Genomic DNA, 26,308 nt, shown 5'->3' with positions numbered 1-26,308 from the left:
TCTGTTGATGGACATCTAGGTTCTTTCCATAGTTTGGCTATTGTGGACATTGCTGCTATAAACATTCGGGTGCATGTGCCCCTTTGGATCACTACGTTTGTATCCTTAGGGTAAATACCCAATAGTGCAATTGCTGGGTCATAGGGCAGTTCTATTTTCAACATTTTGAGGAACCTCCATGCTGTTTTCCAGAGTGGCTGCACCAGCTTGCATTCCCACCAACAGTGTAGGAGGGTTCCCCTTTCTCCGCATCCTCGCCAGCATCTGTCATTTCCTGACTTGTTTATTTTAGCCATTCTGACTGGTGTGAGGTGATATCTCATTGTGGTTTTGATTTGTATTTCCCTGATGCCGAGTGATATGGAGCACTTTTTCATGTGTCTGTTGGCCATCTGGATGTCTTCTTTGCAGAAATGTCTGTTCATGTCCTCTGCCCATTTCTTGATTGGATTATTTGTTCTTTGGGTGTTGAGTTTGCTAAGTTCTTTATAGATTCTGGACACTAGTCCTTTATCTGATATGTCGTTTGCAAATATCTTCTCCCATTCTGTCAGTTGTCTTTTGATTTTGTTAACTGTTTCCTTTGCTGTGCAAAAGCTTTTGATCTTGATGAAATCCCAATAGTTCATTTTTGCCCTTGCTTCCCTTGCCTTTTGCGTTGTTCCTAGGAAGATGTTGCTGCGGTTGAGGTCAAAGAGGTTGCTGCCCGTGTTCTCCTCAAGGATTTTGATGGATTCCTTTCGCACATTGAGGTCTTTCATCCATTTTGAGTCTATTTTTGTGTGTGGTGTAAGGAAATGGTCCAATTTCATTTTTCTGCATGTGGCTGTCCAATTTTCCCAGCACCATTTATTGAAGAGGCTGTCTTTTTGCCATTGGACATTCTTTCCTGCTTTGTCGAAGATTAGTTGACCATAGTGTTGAGGGTCTATTTCTGGGCTCTCTATTCTGTTCCATTGATCTATGTGTCTGTTTTTGTGCCAGTACCATGCTGTCTTGATGACGACAGCTTTGTAATAGAGCTTGAAGTCCGGAATTGTGATGCCACCAACGTTGGCTTTCTTTTTCAACATCCCTTTGGCTATTCGAGGTCTTTTCTGGTTCCATATAAATTTTAGCATTATTTGTTCCATTTCTTTGAAAAAGATGGATGGTACTTTGATAGGAATTGCATTAAATGTGTAGATTGCTTTAGGTAGCATAGACATTTTCACAATATTTATTCTTCCAATCCAGGAGCATGGAACATTTTTCCATTTCTTTGTGTCTTCCTCAATTTCTTTTATGAGTACTTTATAGTTTTCTGAGTATAGATTCTGTGTCTCTTTGGTTAGGTTTATTCCTAGGTATCTTATGGTTTTGGGTGCAATTGTAAACGGGATTGACTCCTTAATTTCTCTTTCTTCTGTCTTGCTGTTGGTGTAGAGAAATGCAACTGATTTCTGTGCATTGATTTTATATCCTGACACTTTACTGAATTCCTGTATAAGTTCTAGCAGTTTTGGAGTGGAGTCTTTTGGGTTTTCCACATATAGTATCATATCATCTGCGAAGAGTGATAATTTGACTTCTTCTTTGCCGATTTGGATGCCTTTAATTTCCTTTTGTTGTCTGATTGCTGAGGCTAGGACCTCTAGTACTATGTTGAATAGCAGTGGTGATAATGGACATCCCTGCCGTGTTCCTGACCTTAGCGGAAAAGCTTTCAGGTTTTCTCCATTGAGAATGATATTTGCGGTGGGTTTTTCATAGATGGCTTTGATGATATTGAGGTATGTGCCCTCTATCCCTACACTTTGAAGAGTTTTGATCAGGAAGGGATGCTGTACTTTATCAAATGCTTTTTCAGCATCTATTGAGAGTATCATATGGTTCTTGTTCTTTCTTTTATTGATGTGTTGTATCACATTGACTGATTTGCGGATGTTGAACCAACCTTGCAGCCCTGGAATAAATCCCACTTGGTCGTGGTGAATAATCTTTTTAATGTACTGTTGAATCCTATTGGCTAGTATTTTGTTGAGTATTTTCGCATCTGTGTTCATCAAGGATATCGGTCTATAGCTCTCTTTTTTGGTGGGATCCTTGTCTGGTTTTAGGATCAAGGTGATGCTGGCCTCATAAAATGAGTTTGGAAGTTTTCCTTCCATTTCTATTTTTTGGAACAGTTTCAGGAGAATAGGAATTAGTTCTTCTTTAAATGTTTGGTAGAATTCCCCCGGGAAGCCGTCTGGCCCTGGGCTTTTGTTTGTTTGGAGATTTTTAATGACTGTTTCAATCTCCTTACTGGTTATGGGTCTGTTCAGGCTTTCTATTTCTTCCTGATTCAGTTGTGGTAGTTTATATGTTTCTAGGAATGCATCCATTTCTTCCAGATTGTCAAATTTATTGGCGTAGAGTTGCTCATAGTATGTTCTTATAATAGTTTGTATTTCTTTGGTGTTAGTTGTGATCTCTCCTCTTTCATTCATGATTTTATTTATTTGGGTCCTTTCTCTTTTCTTTTTGATAAGTCGGGCCAGGGGTTTATCAATTTTATTAATTCTTTCAAAGAACCAGCTCCTAGTTTCGTTGATTTGTTCTATTGTTTTTTTGGTTTCTATTTCATTGATTTCTGCTCTGATCTTTATGATTTCTCTTCTCCTGCTGGGCTTAGGGTTTCTTTCTTGTTCTTTCTCCAGCTCCTTTAAGTGTAGGGTTAGGTTGTGTACCTGAGACCTTTCTTGTTTCTTGAGAAAGGCTTGTACCGCTATATATTTTCCTCTCAGGACTGCCTTTGTTGTGTCCCACAGATTTTGAACCGTTGTATTTTCATTATCATTTGTTTCCATGATTTTTTTCAATTCTTCTTTAATTTCCCGGTTGACCCATTCATTCTTTAGAAGGATGCTGTTTAGTCTCCATGTATTTGGGTTCTTTCCAAACTTCCTTTTGTGGTTGAGTTCTAGCTTTAGAGCATTGTGGTCTGAAAATATGCAGGGAATGATCCCAATCTTTTGATACCGGTTGAGTCCTGATTTAGGACCGAGGATGTGATCTATTCTGGAGAATGTTCCATGTGCACTAGAGAAGAATGTGTATTCTGTTGCTTTGGGATGAAATATTCTGAATATATCTGTGATGTCCATCTGGTCCAGTGTGTCGTTTAAGGCCTTTATTTCCTTGCTGATCTTTTGCTTGGATGATCTGTCCATTTCAGTGAGGGGAGTGTTAAAGTCCCCTACTATTATTGTATTATTGTTGATGTGTTTCTTTGATTTTGTTATTAATTGGTTTATATAGTTGGCTGCTCCCACGTTGGGGGCATAGATATTTAAAATTGTTAAATCTTCTTGTTGGACAGACCCTTTGAGTATGATATAGTGTCCTTCCTCATCTCTTATTATAGTCTTTGGCTTAAAATCTAATTGATCTGATATAAGGATTGCCACTCCTGCTTTCTTCTGATGTCCATTAGCATGGTAAATTCTTTTCCACCCCCTCACTTTAAATCTGGAGGTGTCTTCGGGCTTAAAATGAGTTTCTTGGAGGCAACATATAGATGGGTTTTGTTTTTTTATCCATTCTGATACCCTGTGTCTTTTGACAGGGGCATTTAGCCCATTAACATTCAGGGTAACTATTGAGAGATATGAATTTAGTGCCATTGTATTGCCTGTAAGTTGACTGTTACTGTATATGGTCTCTGTTCCTTTCTGATCTACCACTTGTAGGCTCTCTCTTTGCTTAGAGGACCCCTTTCAATATTTCCTGTAGAGCTGGTTTGGTATTTGCAAATTCTTTCAGTTTTTGTTTGTCCTGGAAGCTTTTAATCTCTCCTTCTATTTTCAATGATAGCCTAGCTGGATATAGTATTCTTGGCTGCATGTTTTTCTCGTTTAGTGCTCTGAAAATATCATGCCAGCTCTTTCTGGCCTGCCAGGTCTCTGTGGATAAGTCAGCTGCCAATCTAATATTTTTACCATTGTATGTTACAGACTTCTTTTCCCGGGCTGCTTTCAGGATTTTCTCTTTGTCACTGAGACTTGTAAATTTTACTATTAGGTGACGGGGTGTGGGCCTATTCCTATTGATTTTGAGGGGCGTTCTCTGAACCTCCTGAATTTTGATGCTCGTTCCCTTTGCCATATTGGGGAAATTCTCCCCAATAATTCTCTCCAGTATACCTTCTGCTCCCCTCTCTCTTTCTTCTTCTTCTGGAATCCCAATTATTCTAATATTGTTTCGTCTTATGGTGTCACTTATCTCTCGAATTCTCCCCTCGTGGTCCAGTAGCTGTTTGTCCCTCTTTTGCTCAGCTTCTTTATTCTCTGTCATTTGGTCTTCTATATCACTAATTCTTTCTTCTGCCTCATTTATCCTAGCAGTGAGAGCCTCCATTTTTGATTGCACTTCATTAATAGCTTTTTTGATTTCAACTTGGTTAGATTTTAGTTCTTTTATTTCTCCAGAAAGGGCTTTTATATCTCTCGAGAGGGTTTCTCTAATATCTTCCATGCCTTTTTCAAGCCCGGCTAGAACCTTGAGAATTGTCATTCTGAACTCTAGATCTGACATATTACCAATGTCTGTATTGATTAGGTCCCTAGCCTTCGGTACTGCCTCTTGTTCTTTTTTTTGTGTTGAATTTTTCCGTCTTGTCATTTTGTCCAGATAAGAGTATATGAAGGGGCAAGTAAAATACTAAAAGGGTGGCAACAACCCCAGGAAAAAATGCTTTAACCAAATTAGAAGAGATCCAAAATCGTGAGGGGGGAGAAAGGGGATAAAAAGAGGTTCAAAAAGGAAGAAAGAAAAAAAAAGAAAAAAGAAAGAAAAAAGAAAAGAAAAGAATTTAAAAAAAAAAGGAAAACACCTGAGAAAAATGTAAAAATGAAAAAATATATATATTAGATAAACTAGTAAAAAATCGTTAAAAAAGAAAAAGGTAACAGTTAAAAAAAAAAATTTACCCGAAGGCGAGAAAAGAAAAAAACAAAAAAATGAAAAAGAAAAAAATTGAATTAACTGCAAGACTAAAAAAAAAATCACAGGGAAAAAGCCATGAGTTCCGTGCTTGGCTTTCTCCTCCTCTGGAATTCTGCTGCTCTCCTTGGTATTGAAACCGCACTCCTTGGTAGGTGAACTTGGTCTTGGCTGGATTTCTTGTTGATCTTCTGGGGGAGGGGCCTGGTGTAGTGATTCTCAAGTGTCTTTGCCCCAGGCGGAATTACACCGCCCTTACCCGGGGCCGGGGTGAGTAATCCGCTCGGGTTTGCTTTCAGGAGCTTTTGTTCCCTGAGCGCTTTCCGTAGAGTTCCGGAGGATGGGAATACAAATGGCGGCCTCCTGGTCTCCGGCCCGGAGGAGCCGAGAGCCCAGGGCCGCACTCCTCAGTGCGCCCTCAGAGAACAGCGCCCAGTTACTCCCGTCTGCCTGACCTCCGGCCGCGCTCTGAGCTCTCCGAGCCTGCGACCAGTTCAAGGTAACACCGAGCTGTGAGCTTACTGTCGGCTCTGTCTCTGTAGCCGGCTTTCCCGTTCCAATACCCGCAAGGTCTGCGACACTCAGACACCCCTGATCCTTCTGTGACCCTGCGGGACCTGAGGCCACGCTGAACCCGCGTGGGCTTCGCCCCGGTTTAGCCTCTGGAGCGATGTCCCTCAGCGGAACAGACTTTTAAAAGTCCTGATTTTGTGCGCCGTTGCTCCGCCGCTTGCCGGGAGCCGGCCCCTCCCCCCGGGGTCTATCTTCCCGTCGCTTTGGATTCACTTCTCCGCCGGTCCTACCTTTCAGAAAGTGGTTGTTTTTCTGTTTCCAGAATTGCTGTTCTTCTTCTCTTCGATCTGCCGATGGATTTTCAGGTGTTTGCAATCTTTAGATAAGCTATCTAGCTGATCTCCGGCTAGCTGAAGCAGTCTCAGCCTGCTACTTCTCCGCCATCTTGACTCCTCCCTATTTCAAACTCTATAGTTATTTTTCTATAGTATACTTGTTCTCTTAGTTTTTGCTCCTTTGATCTGGTCTCTTGGAATGCTTGTAATTTGTTATTTATGCTCAGTATTGTTTTGGGCATTGTAGAAACAATTTAAGGCCCTGAATAAGACTATCTTTTTCTAGAGGGAATTAATCTTTCTTCTGGAGTTAGTTGCGGTCATTTCATTTTATTCTAATCTGGTCTGATATACTTGCATTTCGACCTTGGTGAGGTCTGCTCTTTCTCTTATTTGCTGTCACTCTTAGGGAGTAGCTTTGCAGGGGCCCTATTCCGTGTCTGGAATGTTCCCAGAGTCCATCTTCCTTGGCAGTTCTTAACTCCAATTTTTGTTTTCCAAATCTACTTAAATTGCATAGAATTCTACTCAGATTTTTTTGCCTCTCTTTATAGATTATTGTTACATGAGTTTTTTTTTTTCCCCTCCTGGAATCTGTTCTTATGAGTTAGCGGTTTTGGCAGGTCTTTGATAGCTTCAAACAGATTTAAAAAAAAATATTTTTAATATTTATCTTTGAATTATTCTCAGTGTTTTTCTATAGGTTAATTAATCATATATATATAAAAAGGTGTGCTACAGTCTTCCTTTTGAATTTACTTTGTACTCTAGTAATAGTGTTGACTAATTATATTTCAAATATGGCTTATACTCTGTGCCTTTAGTCAAACCACTTACAAATCTTCCGGGCTTTTGTTTATTTGACCCACAGTCATGCACAGAAAACAACTCAAATCTCATTTCTTTCATCAAGCTTTTTCTAACCATTCTCGATGTAAGTTATGTTATCTTTCATTTGTAATGACATTTTTATAGCCCATGATGCTTACCTATCTTATTTACTTCTAAAAAATAGTATCTGAGTCTAGTTTCTATCAATCTTGAAGGAAAAGGAAAACCAAGAGTGCACATTAGGCATCAGAGGTGGGACAAGATGAAATTTTAAATAGGGTGATCAGGGTAGGCCTAAATAAGAAAGCAACTTCTGAGTGAAAACTTGAAGTTAGCCCTGGTGATAGCCAGGGAATTCCAGGAATAGATGACTACCGGTCAAAGCCTTAGGTCAGGAGCACATCCAGTGTGTTTAAGGAATGGTGTGGATGGAGCGAAGACAGAGGAAGAGTAAAAAATGAGCACAGATAATTGAGAAAAAGTCAAATTGGAACTTAAAGAACATTTTTAGAAGTTTGCTTTTGCCCTGGGAGAAGTGGAGAAAAAAACTGATGTGATTTGACTTACATTTTCAAAGGTTAAGTCTGGCTACTGTATTAAGAATAGAGTGTTGCTGGGGGCTGAAGGCGATGATAAAAGCAAGAAGACCAGACAGACGGTCTGAATATTTCAGTTCAGTGTGGTGGGCACTTAACTAGGGAGATAACAGAGTAGATAAGAAAAGTTGAATATTGCATGTATTGTAGGAAAAAACCAAATGGGATTTACTGGTGGATAAGCTACACATAGAAAATATTTAGTCTTTGTTTACTTTATTATAATTAATTGAGTTTTCTATTATGTTATTCTCTAAAATATTATTGTCAAATTGTTATTTTAAGAATATTTTTGTAAAATTCTTATTATTGCATGAACCATCCTCCTATTACTCTACAGTACCAAGAACAGGAGAACTTGCTTTAGTATTAACAGAGCTTCTAATTCTTACAATTGCAAAAGGTTTCCTGAATTGATCAGTGTTCCATTCTGTTGACACTGATAAAATCACTTTTCAGATACTGGTACAGTTCAATAAAAGACCACTAGATGGTGACCTCTACTAAATTTTAATACTATGAACAGCCTCTGAAGCATTGATTTGATGCCCTGAAAGCCAGATGCAATATTAGAATCTTGGAATTGAAAGACACTATAGTGGCCATTATTATTAGGTCAGGAAGGGTCAAATGACTTGAGTACGTTATACAACTATTAGTAGAAAGAGTTATTATTCATTGAGGATTTAGGTACCAGCCCTTTGTTATTTGTATAGACATGTTACAAATCAGGATAAGGATTCCTAATTTATATGACTTACCTTACTGATGTTAAAATTTGTTCCTTTTGTTTTTAAAGGAAGACCTGAATTTTTAGGCCTGAATTTTTAAGCATAATTGTTTTGGTCTCATAAATTGCATTATATTGTAATTATATGAAGTAAAATTATGGCTAACTTTTCCTCCCCTAAGATTATTGATAAATAAGAAGGCAAAATGTGCTTTAAGAAAAATATCTGAGCCATTGTATTTTTCAGGTACATTTTTTTAATAGTACCTTTAGAAAAAAAGGCTTCCAGGGGCGCCTGGGTGACTCAGTGGGTTAAAGCCTCTGCCTTCGGCTCAGATCATGATCTCAGGGTCCTGGGGCTCAGATCATGATCTCAAGCTCCTGGGATGGAGCCCCACATTGGGCTTTCTGCTCAGCAGGGAGCCTGCTTCCCTTTCTCTCTCTGCCTGCCTTTCTGCCTGCTTGTGATCTCTGTCTGTCAGATAAATAAATAAAATCTTTAAAAAAAAAAAAAGAAAAAAAGGTTTCCAAAATGTATTACCAAAATCTGCCAGAATGGAATTATATATATGAAAATTTAAAGCTGTAAAGCCAATAGATTCTGTTTTCATTATATATTTTCTTGATTCTAGTTTGATTCAGAAAAATTATTAACTCCAGTTAAATTTTTAAAAAATCCCTATGAAAGACCATTCTGAAACAGGCTATACTAAAAATTATGGTTCGAACAGATAAAGGGTATTAAGAAGACATTTACCTTGATGAAGACTGAGAAATGTATAGAATTGTTCTATCATTACACTGTACACCTGAAACTAACATAACACTGTACGTTAATTAAAGTTAATAAAAAATTTAAAAAACACACGACTTGGCATTTCTTTCTGATTGCTTTTCCCACTTGTTTTTGCAGTTTTGTTATTTAAAGGAGCTTAACAAGACAAGCTTTTTACCAGTAGTTCAGCAAGTTTTAGAGACTCATGTCATTACTAACATTTGTAACTATTAAAAAATTCTGCACATAGAGCAATGGCATAAGAATTAGTACGATAATTTCTAAACAGAGATTTGACTGACTTAATGGTTTAGGAAGTCATTTTCATGGTACATTGAAAATGTAACTCATTCATTATTAATGTATATATAGTGTTCTCATGATTGTCATGTATATTTAAAGTTTATTATTTAATCTTTTTCAGGTATCTATATAACCCTAGATAGTCTACTTACAATAGTAATATGGTATTTTGAGTCATTATTACCTATCCTGCCTACCATTTCCCCAAATTTAGATTGTTTTCTTTTTTTTATTTTTTTTTAAATTTTTTATTGATTGATTGATTTTTTTAAAAGATTTTTTTATTTATTTATCAGAGAGAGAGAGAGGGAGAGAGCGAGCACAGGCAGACAGAATGGCAGACAGAGGCAGAGGGAGAAGCAGGCTCCCTGCCGAGCAAGGAGCCCGATGTGGGACTCGATCCCAGGACGCTGGGATCATGACCTGAGCCGAAGGCAGCTGCTTAACCAACTGAGCCACCCAGGCGTCCCTAGATTGTTTTCTTATATTTAATATTATAGTATCTTAAATGTTATAGATAATATAGCTCTACCATGTTAAATACTATATTTAATATTTTATTAAATATATTTAGTGGTACTTTATATGATGGTACAGATGATAGCTCTACCATGTTAAATATTATATTTAACATTATAATATCATAAATATTATAATACTATATATAAATATTATGTAGCCATAAAGAATCATCATTTAAAATAGATTTCTTGTCAGATTGCTCTCCTAGAAATACTGTTCTAGTTCTAGTGTCACCAAAATAATCCTTTTACCCACAAAACTGAAATTTTTCACTTAAGAAGATTTTGATGGTTGAACATACTCTTTAACCACTGGTCTACTGGAGTTTAAATGTTACTCTTGTTTTCTTATGTCAGAATAATGTATTTTGGAAATCAAACAGTGACCTGGCACGTAAATCTATTTCTTACTCCATGTCTTTTGGTTTCCCTTTGCTAATTTTCTCAATTTAATAGAGAAGACATTATTTTACTTTGAATCTACATTTTAAAAGTTTCTAATTTTTTTTTTCTTGAAACAGAACCTTATGCTATTTTTCAGTAAAGAGAAACCATTAGGAACAGTTTATTTGTTAGGAGAGACAGTGATAGAGAACCTCAAAGGGTATAAACACTGAAGCCTTGCATAGAAACTCCTGGAACCCTTAAATGCTTCTTTACTGGATAACTGAATCTATTTTCTCTTTCAAGATTCTAGTTTTATCTCCACTTAGTTGAAATGAAGTGAATGTATCTCTTTAATATCATATGTTATGTCTGCTTGTATCCTGAAATATTTAGAAGTCTCAATCAGACTCCAGCGTTTACATTGCTTTATACATAAAAGCAGGGGCATATACTTTGCAAACGAGTATTTGTCTTCTCATTTTACATCATACATAAGTAAAAGCAATAGTCCCCTGATCAGTGCTAGTTGTCAGTATTCAGTTATTAAAATACACTAACTTAGTTCTATCACATAAACTTTAGACACTATTTCAATATCAATAAAGTTGGGATTCAGAGCAAAGACATTTCTAAGAGTTAGTTTTTGCTGCAAACCTTTATCTGTAATTCTGTATCTGAAGTTTATATTTAAAATTCTCCAGTAGAGGCTGTTGATCCTGGAGAATATATGTATAGAATGCATAATACTGCTTTAGCACAATTTCCCCATATATTTCTGTTTGTAACAGGTTGCCAAATCTAGTATTGAATTGGGGTGCCTGGCTGGCTCTGTCAGTTAAGCATCAGACTTCTGGCTCAGGTCACGAGCTCAGGATCCTGGGATTAAGCCCTGTGTTGGGGTCCCCTCTCAGCAGGGACCTGCTTGTCCCTCTGTCCCTCCCCCTGCTCATGCTCGCTCCCCTCAAATAAATACATAAATAAATAAATAAAATCTTTAAAAAAAAAACTGGTATAAATTGATATCTTTTTATGCATTTTAAATTCTTCACTTTCATTTTAGATTACTTTTTCTGACAATGAACTTAAGAAATAAAGTATTTCCATTATGGGGTTGTGTGGGAATTATGTGATATAATGCATGAAAAGTAGTGCTTGCGACCTATAAATTAATTACATTAGAAACGTACTATAGTAGTTTTTTAATTTTTTATTAAGATTATTTATTTCCTTATTTGACAGAGAGAGATCACAAGTAGGTAGAGAGGCAGGCAGAGAGAGAGGAGGAAGCAGGCTCCCTGCTGAGCAGAGAGCCCAGTGCAGGGCTCCATCCCAGGACCCTGAGACCATGACCTGAGCAGAAGGCAGAGGCTTTAACCTACTGAGCCACCCAGGTTCCCCAAACATTCTATAGTGTTTTACAAAATAATGAAATAAAAACAGGGTTGCATTTTTTTATATAAATTATATTCTTCCAAATATCAAAATTTTCCTAAAGCTTTGATTCAAACTTTCTGGGGTTTTAAATTTGGTCCAAATTTAGAAGGAACTTATAGTTTACCTACTAGGTCTGTACCTAATGCATTATTTTCCTATTCAAAAGTACAATATTTGGATGAACTGGAGTTTATTATTCATTCATTATTCTAAATAGGAAGATAATATTTCTGAGTGATTTTGTTCAGACTCTTTGATTCAAGTGTTTCTCATCATAATTAACTCATGGTTTCTCTGGGGTATAAATTATAAATAAACTTTTCCAAGAATGACTGATCACTTAAAAACACACAATGAAGGGGGCACCTGCGTGGCTGGGTGGGTTAAAGCCTCTGCCTTCGGCTCAGATCATGATCTCAGAGTCTTGGGATCGAGCCCCACATCGGGCTCTCTGCTCAGCAGGGAGCCTGCTTCCCCCCTCTCTCTCTCTGCCTGTCTCTCTGCCTACTTGTGATCTCTCTCTCTCTCTCTCTGTCAAATAAATAAATAAAATATTTAACAAAAAACCATACACACGATGAGGAATTATTCAAATTATATGCAATATATCTTACAGAAACAAAGATTGCCAAAAACTCACCGAAGTCAGGTAAAATTAGTTTCTTTTCTTAAACCAAAGTGCCAAATTTTGTAAATTGCCTGGACTCATTTGAAAAGAAGACGAAGGACTTAGTTCTATGAAATATTTGAGTAGTTCATGATTTTTATTTATTTTCTAGAGCAATTAAAACATTTTTCAGTGAAGTATAGAATTTATGTAGCCATTACAAGTGACCAAATCTTAATGGAAATTTAATGTTAATGATCACAATAACAAATAAAAATGAGCAAATCTATTCTCTCATAAACTTACATAAAGTAGTAAAGGCATATAAGTATCATAAAGTGAGCAGATACTTAACACTTCCTAAAACATTATGATTTAATCTGATTATCAAGTTTCTGCTAGAATATAACATCATAGTTGAGATCTTAGGAGCAGAATCCTCTGTACCTCAGTTTACAATCCCACTGCCCCCGACCATGCCTTATTTCTAGTGCATTAGAAAGTATAATACTTTGGAATAATTTTTAGATTCTTTTGACTTTGGGTCTCTCATGACCAACTTTTTCCCTTCCTATTTTTACTGTCACTTCCCAGACTAAGTCATTATTACTATTGCATATCTGAAGCATGGCAGGCATGTCCAGACTTGTTTTACTATCCACCCTGCTCTGGGCCTGGGTCTATCTCATTTATTGCTACTAGCTCTATATTCTGTCCTTCCTAATGGGTCTCTTTGCTTAACCCTCTGTTTTGCTTGTCTTGCCTGAGCAGAGAGACTGAACTTTCTGGAGAGGCACTCATGACTTTCCATCATCTGACCTCAATCTGCTCTGGGCATTGTGGCCCACAGCACCCTCACTTCAGGCTTCAAGGACATTTTTCTTATAGATTAATCTATATAAGTCTGCATAAGACTTTAAAGAAGTCTCACAGAATGTAGAAAACTCCACCAAAGCTAAGACTTGCCTATAAACTTAGCATTACTTGGTATCTAGTGGGTGCTTTATATGTTAAACAAATTAATAGATAAATGTCTTTGGGGCATGTAGCCAGGACTTACTTAGACCTAAAATTCTCTTCTTGGATTCAGCGCTAGCATATTGTTTTGTGTCCTCAAACCTCCCAAATTTGTCCTTCTTTGTTTCCTTTTTTACTTCTGCCACCTGTTAAACTGTGATTTTCCTGGAAGTCTATTCTCAACTCACTTCTATAAATGCACTCTTACTTTTAGTCAAAGTGCTTTCCATGGATGGCAGCAAGTCTCCTGGAGCACGGAGAGTCCCAGTTCTGTTTCTCTTTAAGCTCCATATTTATGTAACCCTAATTCCAAATGAGTATCTCAAGGGCATTCAAGTTTAGCATCTTCCAATACCAACTTCGCCTTGTTCCATAATCTGACATTTCTCCCCGGTTTGGATGAATGATATTCATATCCACTCTCACCTGCCCATGTCAAAGTCCCAGGAATCATTCAGGTTCCTTCTTTCCTCCGTGCAGCAGGGTATGTTTTTATTGGTGGACTTTTATTTTTAAAGGATGGAGGTGGGGAGGAATTATGTGTCCTTTTTTCCTATTTTTTTTTTTTTATCTTGAAAGATCCTAAATTTTCCCTTCATTTTCCTCTCTTCTCTTCTTCATTGTGTGGTTTCCAAAAAGCACCTCTTCTTTTCTTTTTCAGTTTTTAACAGAAAAACATAATTTATTTTTATTGAGACATAATTCACCTTTATTGAGACATAATTCGCATCTTATATAATTCACCCATTTAAAGGATATGATTAAATGTTTTTTTATAGTCACAGAGTTATGTGACCATCACACCCATCTAATTTGAGAACATTCTATCCTTCAAAAAGAAACCTCTGGCTGTTAGCAACCCCTCCCATTCTTTTCCACCCCACCCACCCACCCTAGGCAATCACTAATCTGCTTTTGCCCTAGTTTTCCTCATTCTGGACATTTCCTGTAAATGCAATCCTACATGATGTAATCTTTTGACTGCACACTTTATCCTCTTCTTCCTCGGGAAGGATTACTTTCCAAGCCTGCTTCCTCACGTTCCTGCGTACATCTATTAGTCACTTTACTATAGTTGTTGCCTTCAGAGAACAGAGTATGTTTTCATTATATTCACACTTTTTCTGAAATTGTCACTCCTCTCAGTGAAGACTTGAGGTAGAAGCATGGAGGAGAATGTACTGGTACCTGTTTTATCAGTTTACTTTCTAGGTAACTTGAAATTTGGATGTTCTTTGTCGTCTAATTATGCTGAAGACCTGGGTTTTGTATAGTTCTATTCATGCATCTTGTTTTCAGAAGAAATATTGGGAAATCCTGATTCACATGGCTGACATTGTCTTGGCAATCCAAAATTCCTACAACTTCCTTTTCAGTTTCCAAATATTTGGAGCACTGATAGTTACAAGTTAAATTTGAATGTTACTATATAACCAATACGTCTGATTTTAGTTTCTGACTGTATTTATTCTTTATTTGCTTTTTCCAGATAAAGCCTGTTGCAAGAGGTTGCATTTGAAGGCTGAGTCAATATTATTTTTATGAGATACATTTTGGAAGGACAGTAATTGGTTTAGCAGAGCTGTTCTAAGTCATCTTGTAATTAGGAAGTCATCTCCCTATTGTAAAAAATTTATTGTTTAGATTTGATATAATCAACTGTTTCAGAGGAATTTGATATAAGTATTTGTGAAAGTAGAACAAAACATACGTAGTCTGGACACAGAAGATAAATGTGACAATATAAAGTGTAGAAACACCGAATATATACTAATATAAAGGAGCAATGATTTTTCTTATGTATGATTGTTTGGTCTCATAAATTGCATTGTACTGTAATTATATGAAGGAAAATTATGGCTCACTTTCCCTCCCTGTATTTATTAACATTGGTTGGTTTTGCTATTTCTGTATTACAGATTTTCTATATATTACCCTAGATTACAACAAAAAACTGAAAAAAAACCCCTTGGTATTCATAAAATCTAACTTTCTCATTTAAAAGCTAAGGAGTCCAAACAAATTTCCTAAATATCACACTATATGTTAGCGATAAAGCTGACTTGAGAACTCTGAATTGGTTAGCTTTTTCTGTGTAACCAAGTACCCCAAAACATAGTAGCTTAAAAATATCATTTATTTAGTTCACAATTCTGTGGGTCAGGAGTTTGGACTGGGATCAGCTTCATAGGTTTTCTACTGGTTTTCCCTCATGGGCCACAGTCAGTTGTATGGTGAACTAACAACTGAATTATCTAGGATGACCCCTTCATGTGTTTGGAGGTAACAGGCTGTTGGCCAGGGCAATAGTGGTAACTGGTCCAATGTGTCTCTTGTCCTCAGTAGGCTGGGCTTGTTCAGATGCCTGGCAGTTACAGGGCTTCCAAGAGCATCAAGGGCAGAAGCTGAAAGACCCCTTGAAGCTTAGTCTTCATTTTGCGGTTTCATGTCCATCCCCTCTTACTGGCCAAAGCAAGGGGTGAAGCTGGCCCAGCTTTGAGGGGTAGAAAATTGACTCTACCTCTTGATGGGAGGAACTTCAAAGCACGTGTATCCCTTCTCTTGCTTTCCCACTCTCAAAACCCGGCTTAGCTAATTTCCAGTCCATGGTCATCTCCATGCAGAATCCCTAGATGAGCAATTAGATAAGACAGCTTCCCTCTTAACAGTAAGTAGAAGACAGAAGACAGAAACTTGAGTCTTCATCCAAAAAGCAGTACTTGAAATGAATCTTGAAAAATGGGTTTTTCAGAAAGAAATTTAAAACTCGTGTCTAGGCAGAAAGAAAAATAGGTGGAAAGGAACAGAGTTTCAGAGAAAAAGGCCGGCTTTGGGAGAGTGGGTTAGATCATGGAGTGGAGGGTAGGGAAATGTGAATGATAAGGCTGAATGGGTTTTCTAACACCCAGAGTTTCTTTACATTCAGCGCAGTGGCTCTGCTATGAAGCTTTTCTCAAAAATATGCTTTCAGTTCACAAGAAGCAGTAAGGTAGAATTTCCACTTTGGGAAAACAACTCCCCTGCCCCTGAACAGGAAATCCGGACAAGTACAAGTTCTGTGAATTGAAGGATACTGATGTATAGCAGAGATTCTATGGATTCAGGAGATAAAAATTTCGTTAGCACAATGAGGGCATGACAGCAGCATGACTTGGAACTGGTGGTCCAAGAAAGAGCACAGGAGTCTGCATAGGTCATGCCGTCAGTGAGTCAGAGATACAGGGTACAGTCTGGGAGCTCAGGAAATCAAACATAAATCAGTCAGCCAACCAGATGGTTCTAGCTCATCACTTCCTTCTCAGAAGCAGGACAGGAAGTGAGACATCATGAAGCCCGCAGGTGGAAGACATCACTGGGGTCGATGAAAGCAGACAGGAAAAAGCAAAGTCCAATTTGACTACAAAATCCTTTATCAATTTCTGGCGCCTTGTTAGGGCTGTAACTCAAAAGGAAATTTGGACTGTATTTGCAGCCTTATAAAAATGTATGAACTAAAGAACAGCCTTTAAAGAAAAGACTATTTTTATTATTTATTTCTTTAGGTGAGAAAATAGCATAAGCAACGGGAATGCTACTGCTAAACATGTCATTTTATATCATTTTGCTTTAAAGAATGCAAACGTATCAGCTGATATTCATATGCGTCTAGCACTGTCTTTTAGTTCCCTAATTCAGAATGTTTCAACTGAGGACACGTTCCAAAGTTGCTATTTGTGCTTTGCCTTGTGTTTTTCATTGAATGCCTATTTACAAATTAAATTACCTATTTGATTTTTTTTTTTTTTGCATGTTTGTTTCAGAGGATGTGCTAACGTCCTTCACAGTGTCCATTGCAATTGTGCTCATCATCGCAGGATTTATCTGGGCTCTGTTTGTTTGTTTGTCCCGAAGAAGAGCCAGCGCCCCCATCTCGCAGTGGAGCTCCAGCCGGCGATCGAGGTCTTCCTACCACCACGGCCTCAGCAGAACTGGGTTTTACCGCCACAGTGGCTGCGAACGGCGGAGTAACCTCAGCCTGGCCAGCCTCACCTTCCAGCGACAAGCTTCCCTGGAGCAAGCAAATTCCTTTCCAAGAAAATCAAGCTTCCGGGCTTCCACTTTCCACCCCTTTCTGCAGAGTCCCCCACTCCCAGTGGAAACGGACAGCCAGCTGATGACGCTGCCGGCCCGCAGCACGGTTCCCACTGTCAGCGCTTCGCACAGTCTGGGCCGCCCTGATTTCCACTGGTCCAGTCACAGCCTTCGCATGGGCTTTTCCACACCGCCGCCGCCTGCCTATGAGTCGATTATAAAGGCGTTCCCAGATTCCTGAGGACCATGCTTTGGTTTGTTTCTTCCTTTACTTGTCTTTTACTGGCACAAAATTGCAACCAGGCTAAACGGAATTTTGAGCGCGTGGCCCAAACAGCTAATGAGTTGCTGAGCTGAGTTCACGCTTCCTAAGTTGGACATTACAATGTAAATCATAGTTTCTTTGAATATGTGTTTTCCTTCCTCGTGACTCACAAAATAGTGATATTTTCCAAATAGTTATCTATTTATGTATTTTGTACTCAACGTGAAGGTTATTCAAGGCAGCGATTCTTACCTAAGACTCAGATGTGATACAGAATATATGTGTGTGTATACACACACACATATATATATATATATATATTTTAGACTAAAATAATTAAAACTTCAGATATTTGTGGTTTACAATCCTCATTCACTGTCCGATGTGACTATAAAGGGAAAAAAGTCACTATGTCACTTTTTAAAAATAAGCCTATCCTAAGGAATTCTAATTTTACTGTCTTTAGAATGACATGAATCATCTGACAAACCTGGATTTTTAATGGATTATATGAGCATAAAAGTGACAAAACGGAGATTTTAAGTTTCTTTCATGGGACTCATTTTTGAGAGGTGTGGGGACCAAGCGAAGAAAGGGAATCTCTGTGGCTGTTATAGAACACTTCAGTTCGTTTGTTTGTTTGTTTGTTTTTTAATTTGACAGAGAGAGAGAGAGAGAGATCACAAGTAGGCAGAGAGGCAGGCAGAGAGAGGGAGAAGCAGGCTCCCTGCTGAGCAGAGAGCCGGATGTGGGGCTCCATCCCAGGACCCTGAGATCCTGCCCTGAGCTGAAGGCAGAGGCTTAACCCGCTGAGCCACTCAGGCGCCCCAGAACACTTTAGTTTTGACACTTATCCCCCCTCCCCCCCCAGCCTCTTTGTGCCTTTCCCAAGAATTGTTACCTACATCACTGAGGCAAAACCCATGGCTTTACTGAAAGGTGTTAACTTTTCTTCACTGTTGCAGTTATGTTGTTAGAAAACAACAGCAAATCCAATTCATTGACCTAAAAACAAACTTCAACACTGAGCTTACATTTTTCCTAAGGGATAAATTGTATTTCTTAGATCTAAATCTAGCAATTGGGAAAGCACTTTATCTAGGGACTTTCTCCTAGAACTTTACAAGCGAACAAATAATGGTCCGTAGGGAGAGAGTCTGTCATGCAATACAGGTTATAGCCTTGAAGAATTCTCCCTCCTGGATCGACTCATCAGGCATCATCCCTTGTGTGCTTTCTCATGAATTTCAACCTCGGATCCTCTGAACAGTCTTTGTACAATGATTACACCATGTCCTATGGTCCTTGGCGCAGACAGTTACTTAACGAGTCTGCTTCCTCAGAAAGCCACCCTTATAAAGAAAGGTACATTCCCAAATATGGGTGCTGGAGGGCTTCAGTGGCAAATGCCTGTGGCTACCCCTTTTCACTTACGGACACACGTTCACTGCAGTATTATTCAAAAGGCCTGTGGTTCATAGCTGATATAGTGACTAGCGAGCTTATTTTGCTGTCCGTTTATTTCTCTGAATATTGGGATTTCTAGTGAAGAAAAATGTACTCTCATTTTGGTTTCTGTAATGCAGTGCTCACAGATATTGTGTCTATATATGGCTCAAGAATGTAATGATTTCTATGTAGTGAGAGATTGTGTATAGCCTTTTCTTTAATATTTGTATTTAGCATATATTTTCCATTGTTCCTCAAGGACAAGTATTCTTAATGATGCCTATAGAATGATGCTCTCTAATGTAACAGAAAGAAAGAAAGAAAGAATGGTTTACAAGATAACCAATTTGTTGTAAGTTGGTTTTTAACAAATTCAGCAATTGTCATATAGCCATGTAAGATTTCAGGAGAGCATTAACTTAGTAACAAGGCTATCTTTTGCTTGCATATCATCCTTAATGTTTAATATGAGAAGTAAGCCAAATGTATGGTTTTTGTCTAGAATTTATATTGGGAATAAAAGTTGCTTTCTATCTCTCAAATTAGGAAAATGGGAGTATCATTAAAACAAAAACTAGGGACTTTTTAACTTGTATCTGTTTAATTTGAAATGTTTAGTTGATTATGAAATAAAATTACACTGATGTCAGTTTTGATTCACAGTTTATGTATTGAGTGACCTGTGAATATCTGAATATCTTATATTTACTTTGGTATTTTAACCTAATCTAGATCATTCTTTATCTACTCTTGAGACGCAAATTTTATTTTATATAAAAATGTGTAACTAAAAACAAGTAACACCATAAATAAATAGAATAAGATGTTTTAATTAATAATGCAGATAGATGATGAATATGCTTTTGTTGAAAACATTAATTTAGATGGTATATTTTCAAATATAAAATTCAGTATTATCAACCATAGTCACCATGCAGTACACTACACCCCTAGAACTCACTGTTTTATAACAGGAAGTTTGTATCTTTTGACCACCACCCATTTCACCATCCCCTCCCTTCTGGCAATCACTAATATGCTCTCTGTATCTATGAGTTTAAATAAACATTTAAAATACAGAGAATATTAAAATAAGAGGAATTTAAAATGTTAAGCAAATCCACGAAACAGAAAAGGAACGCTTTTGTGTGCAAAAGGGATGGAATAAATTACAAAGAAAAATATTAATAGCTTTGATTATCTGAGAAATTCTGTAATTATGTCCATCAAAAGATAAATTTATTCAAAATTTAAAAGCAAGAAGGAGGAAGAGGAGGAGGAGGAGGAGGAAAAGAAGAAGGGTAAGAAAGAGAAGAGGAGAAAGATAGACTCATCTTGCATATAGCAAACAAATGGTCAGTATCTTTAAGTTATGATTAGCTCATACAAATGGATATGGAAAACATTCGGTTCTAAACTGATAAAGGAGTTAAGGAACAAAGAGATTATTCATCAAGAAAATACAGTTGATTAACAAGTATATGGTGAAATAGCCAATATTACTACTAAGAAATGGCTTTTGTATATTTAAATGGTATTCTAGCCTTTTGTCTGCCAACTTAACTAATCATTTATAAAAGTGGATCTCCTCACTATTGAGAGATAATCTAAGAAATAAGCAGTCTCACACATTTCTGATGGAAGATTGGGAATGCTCTTTTAAAAGACAGTCTGGTAAAATGTATCTAAAACCTTGCACTGGACAGGTTATGAAGTCTCATAGTGTCTGCTAGGTACACAGTTTCCTTTGAGAAAGATGGCAGTGGTCTTGTCGGGAGACCAGTCTTGCCATTCTGGACACGTGTGTCTCAACCAGAACATCTTGTAGCAGATGGTGAGTAACTGAACAAATTAGATCTTTCCCGCTTTGGGCTGAGAAGGTTGGGATAAAGGGAGAGCGTGGGAGAATTGCTAACAGCAACACCTCAAAAGGGAAGGAGATACTAGAATAGCAAAAACCTGGGGCAAAAACACAGCAGCATCCTTTGATAAACTCCTGTTACTTAAAGTTACTTATATGTTTTTTATGATTCCCAAACTTGAAAGATATTAACCTCTAAACCAGTTCAAGGAGAAATAGACCCTTAACGTGTCTTTACCGGGATTATTCTGCCTTGGCCCAGGCAGGTAGATCACTCTGGACCATGTGTCTTATAAGACTCCGCACTTTGGCTTGCTCTTCTTGAAATTTTCTAAGTCACACCTAGGACTGGCCCCTACTGGCAATGTTATCCTGGATAAGATGCCCTGGGCCTCCATTAGAACCCATGTGGATCTTGGTCCTCGTTTCTTCTTTTTGGGAGTGTTCTTTGATTCTCTGGCTTATTGTAGGGTTGACCAGATGTCCCAGGAGCCCCTCAATGATTTATATAAAAATACATAAGTACATAAAAGAAACATGCTCCCTGCTATCAGCTTTTATTTATGGGGCTTTAGGGGTCCCTACGGTGGGGTACCAGTTCCAGGAGGCAGCCTGGCAACCAGATCACTTCTGCTGAATGGGGCATGTTTCTTTTGTAGAATCTCAAATTGGATAGCCTGAATGGTACTAACATGCTAATTTGGGGTAACTCACTCAGAATGAAAAATTTCTATGTGCACCGATGGGATAATAAACTACTATTTAAGTGCTATTTCTACACACATTTAAAATATTTATAGGAAGATCACTACACCTCACATGTGGCCATGAATTTTGTAAAACATTTCACTTTTTATATTTTTCTAATTGGATTTATTAAGCAATTCATGAATGGGGTGGGATTCTATCTAGCAAGTAGAGGGGAGCTCCTGCCAACATTTTAAATCAATTTTTTAAGTAGGGTAGGACCCCACGAAAAATATTAACCAGAGCCTCATATACCCTAGATGTACCCCTGTGCTGAGATGATGTAGGGTGACGTAAGACATTTGCCTAATCTGATTTGGAAAGTAAACAGTTCAAGCTTTCAGGTGATACGTGGGCTACCATTTCTGACTCTTGTGGTTCAGACATTATAGTTACTAAAGGGCTTTGAGTCTTGTAACTTTAGAGTGATTCCAAGGGGTAAAGTCAGACAGGAAAAACGGATCTCTGACTGTCTTATGGTCTAGGTAAAATAGAAAGGAGCCAGTTAAGTTCACTAGCATACATGGTGGCCCTTGCAAGCTATGTTGTGGAAAAACATAGATCCTCATTCCAAAGTGATTGACCAGGAGGAGAGAGGAGTCCAGGAGGACTCTGAATCACAGAAGCCAAAAGTCCCTGCTGCCTGCAGCCTTCAGTTTGAGACTACTAAAAACTAGCTGCAGAGATAGATCTGTTTACGAATTGTGGGAACTTCAGAATGCCGGAGACTCTATGATTAAAGAGGGTTTTTACTAATAAAAAGTCAAGCTTATATGTATGCCCTGGCTTAGCTAAAGGCAGGCAGTGGAAAGGGTGAAACTTAAATTGTGTTATTGGCTACAATTAGAATAGGAGGAACTAGGGCTGGCAGCTAGTAAGCAGCAGAAGCCAAAAAACCAAATGGTGATGGGAATCCCAGAGTAAAGGTGTCCAGGGTACATGTTTGTTCAAAAATAGAGAGCGAATTGAGAGACAATATTGACAAAATGCATAACTATGAGTTAATGCTCTTTACTTAAAGCACTCATATGATCAATGGGAAAACTCTTTACAAGAGATAAAATTAGAAAATTCACGGATGAAAATGAAAAAAAAAAAAAAAAAAAAAAAAAAAAGAAAACGAAACTCCAGAGGCACCCGGGTGGCTCATTGGGTTAAATATTTGCCTTCAGCTCAGGTCAGAATCCCTGGCTTCTGTGATAAATTCTTGTTGTGGGCTTCTTGCTCAGGGGGGATCCTGCTTCTCCTTCTGCTGCTCTGCCTGCGGCTCCCCCTGCTTGTTCTCTCTCTCTCCCTCTGACAAAATGAATAAATAAAATCTTAAAAATGAAACAAAACAAAACTCTATCCCTAGTAAGGGAAACTAAAAACTCCTGTTAAGAATCTGCAAAGAATGGGCCACCTGGGTGGCTCAGTGGGTGAAAACCTTTGCCTTCAGCTCACGTCATGATCCCGGGGATCATGGGATCGAGCCCCATATCGGGCTTTCTACTCCGCAGGGAGCCTGCTTCCTCTTCTCTCTGTGCCTCCCTCTCTGCCTATTTGTGATCTCTATCTGTCAAATAAATAAAATTTAAGAAAAAAAAAAAGAATCTGCAAAGAATAGCAACAAGATACAATAAACGTCAGTTGAGATTGACAAGGAATACCAAGAACTAGACACACTTCCCAGCTTGGGGACACAATGTGATATTACAGAGAATCAGCTAAATGGAGAGAATTCTAACAGGAAGTGTGACTCCGAGTCTGCACAGACAATGACTGGAGATGTGAATGTGGGGTTGGAAAGATTAACCACACCTTGCTCCAAACAGCTGCCAATCGAGTGACTGGAAAGAGCTCAAGGTAATGACTCTACCCAGCAGGGTACTTGCTTTGGTTTTGGTTGTAGTTTTGTTTTTTTTCTAAGCAGGCTTTCCATCAGGGACTCTCGAAGTCTAAAGACAAACTCTTTGTAACCTCAGAGAAATATATATAAAATTTGTTCTACTACTTTGACATGATTACCTCATACATGATCGGTAGGTGGAACGATATTGGTAGAAAGTTCTACAAGATCATTTGGGATTTTCCCCAACATGCTCATGTTTTGACGTAATAGTAATAAACTCTCGATTTTTGGAAACGAGCTCTAGCAACACCTGAAAACCACAAGAAAGACACTGAAAATCGACACAAGTGCACTAGACATAGTGCGGGTGGTGGCTGACTTACCGGCATCACAAAGCACCGGGTTTTCCACGTTAAGGATCTGGCAACTCTGTGATTCTAGGTGGAGAAGCAAAGATATTTCTCCATACTAAAACAGTGGTTAAGGGAGACAGCTATTACCTGGATCAGATTTTAAGTTTATATGGAAATAGTCTCTTAATAGAGAATTAAATGCCCTCCAAGACTATCTCTTGAATGAAGAAGCATGAACTTTGGGCTTAGGGCTATAATGGGTTGACTTTAATCCTGGGTGCAAATACTGTTTAGAGATTAAACTGCCATAATAATTTTATAAGGATTATTATTGCTTTCGCTAGTGCTCTAGGTGCAAAGTTCCACAGGTCTTTGAGGCTTTTGAGTGATTTGTCTCCAATCTTATCTAATTTATAAGCAGTATTATCCGTAGTGCTTGATTTTGTAGAATCCAGGCTTTTTTTGTTGGGAGGAGGGGAACAAACACAGCAAAAATGCAAGCATACACATACACACATGCGCACATATCAAAAGTTCCAGAAATTAAGGGATCTTCCTGTAATATGAGTGTCTTGTCACTAAGTATCTGGCTAAACATTAGGCAGTGAACTAAGTTGAAATCCAAGGTATGTCTACTTCAGAATCCAGGAGACTCTTCCAATATGATAGAAGTGGTCCCTGTTGATGGAAATTTCACAAATTAAGGGAGAAACGGAAGAGTCAAAACTCAAGACTGCAGACTCCTGCTGCTTTATTCACTTGGCATACTGAATATTCAAACTGGCCCCTTCCTTCTCTGTCTCAGGTGCTCAGCAAAGGTCAAGGGACACGTAGAAGAGTAAGGGACACATGAGATCCTACCACAGGGTAACTGGGCACATAGCTGATTTGGATAGAGTGTTCCCTATATTAGTTCTCAACAGTAATCCATTTGAGCCAGCTTTCCAATATGATTGTAGGAGTTGATTACAGGACTGTCTCAAGGAAACTCTAACAGGAAAAAGCCAGGCTTTACAAGCAAATGAAATGAACTGCATCATGCCGAATCTGTTTCCCTTTCTCTCTTATGTTTGCTTTGTTCTAGATGTTATGCATCTCTTTTTCTTTTTATAATGTAAAAAAAAAAAAATTCCATTAGCAATGGATGAGACTTTCTCTTATTTTATATCTTCACCAATATTTGTTATTTTCTATGATTTTTAACATTTTGTTCATTCTAGTAGGTATACAGTGCATCTCATTATAGTTTTAATTTACATTTTTCTGAGGCTAAAGACTCTGAGCAATTTTCATTGTGCTTATTAGCCACTCACATTACTTTTTTTTGTGATGTATCTTCTCAAATATTTTGCCACTTTAAAAAAAGTTGGGTTGTCTTCCTATTATAAGTATTTAGGAGTTCTTTATGTAATCTAGACAAAAGTCATTCATCAGATGCATATATTGGAAAATGCTTTCTCTCAACTTTGGCTTGCCTTTTCACCTCTTAGCGTGTATTTTGAAGAACACAAGTTCTTAATTTTTATGAAATTGGTTTTATCAACACGTAATGTTTTCTGATTTTAATTCACCTCAGAGTCAGAAATGTTTGAAACTGGTTGGTTCCTGCTGTGTTATAACTATAACAATGGGTTATATCATCAGCCCCCCGAACTCTGAACTCTGAACTCTCCTTAACTCCCTACCAAGAGTATACTCTGCTTGGGATCCCTCCTTCTGCTCTGGAATGTGTCCTCCCCCAAAATTTGATTATGGGACTCCCCCATTTGTTTTTCTTCTTTCACAAACCAAACTCACGGGCTGCCTGTTGCCCAGTATGTGGATTTACCACTCTGCTGTCCCACTCTATTTTTTCTTTGACAAAACTTGTTTTGACTTCTTCAGTGTTAGGCTTTGGGTTTTCACAGAAACTGTGGTTGCAAGGCTGCTGATTCCCAGGACTGCCATGGAGCTGGAAAGAACAAGCTGGGAAGAAGCAAGTTAAAATGCCACACAGCCCACCTGGGGTAAGAACCCCAGGTTCTTACCGAGATTCAGTTTATCTTGAATAAGTGCTCCTTGAGTTGTCGCAAGTCTTTGCTTAATTTCCAGAGGACTGAAAAATTTTTATGTATTTATACTTTTTGCCTGATTTATTACTGTTTTTATAAAGGAGGAAATTTTCAGAGGCCCTTAGCACTCCAGAAGGGCATCTGCTCATCAACGTCTTGGTATTTAGACCATCTTCTTATAAAAGTCTACTGGCATCAAGTGCTTAGGTCCTAACAATGAGAAACAGATGCCACCAGTCCTTCACCAGAGTACTGTAGTGGTTTCTCCAGGATCTGCTTTTCTTATGAAATGAAATAGCAGGTGGGAATGAAAACCAGCCTTTGTAAAGAGTTGATAGATTTTAATGGCATACCTTCCTTCAACCATGAATCTCTTGAAAAGGGGAACAAAATGTGGGATGCCTACTGATGGCCAAAAGACTGCCACATCATATCTCAATTTCAAAATCTGCACCACACATTCCAAGGCTTTTTGTCCTCCAGAATTCTCCAGAATAAATCTCCACCTTTATTAAATCGATGCCTTCTGGATAGTTTAGTATTTATTGATTCAATCCCTTCTAGAAAGGTCTTGGAATTAGGAGATGTTCATGTGTGGTAAATATTAAGATCAAATATATTGTTTGAGGTAATTTCAGTCTTTGTGTTTAGACACTTCTATTCACC

At 38.1% G+C, this 26,308-nt stretch overlaps 1 protein-coding gene across 1 annotated transcript in view; it reads left to right on the top strand.

The window, feature by feature from the left end:
• The window catches only part of MYCT1 (MYC target 1), a 28,726-nt gene extending 10,681 nt beyond the window's left edge, over positions 1-18,045 (top strand). Inside the window, exon 2 of the mRNA XM_032338688.1 lies at positions 16,815-18,045. Within this exon, the coding sequence (XP_032194579.1) occupies positions 16,815-17,326 (512 nt within the window). The 3' untranslated portion in view covers positions 17,327-18,045. The remainder of the gene's footprint in view (positions 1-16,814) is intronic.
• Positions 18,046-26,308: the final 8,263 nt, after the last annotated feature.

Source organism: Mustela erminea, chromosome 4, assembly GCF_009829155.1.
Source record: "Mustela erminea isolate mMusErm1 chromosome 4, mMusErm1.Pri, whole genome shotgun sequence".
NCBI classification, from domain to species: domain Eukaryota; kingdom Metazoa; phylum Chordata; class Mammalia; order Carnivora; family Mustelidae; genus Mustela; species Mustela erminea.
The sequence above is the reverse complement of the archived record's forward strand: the minus strand, read 5'-3'. Positions and strand labels throughout refer to the sequence as shown.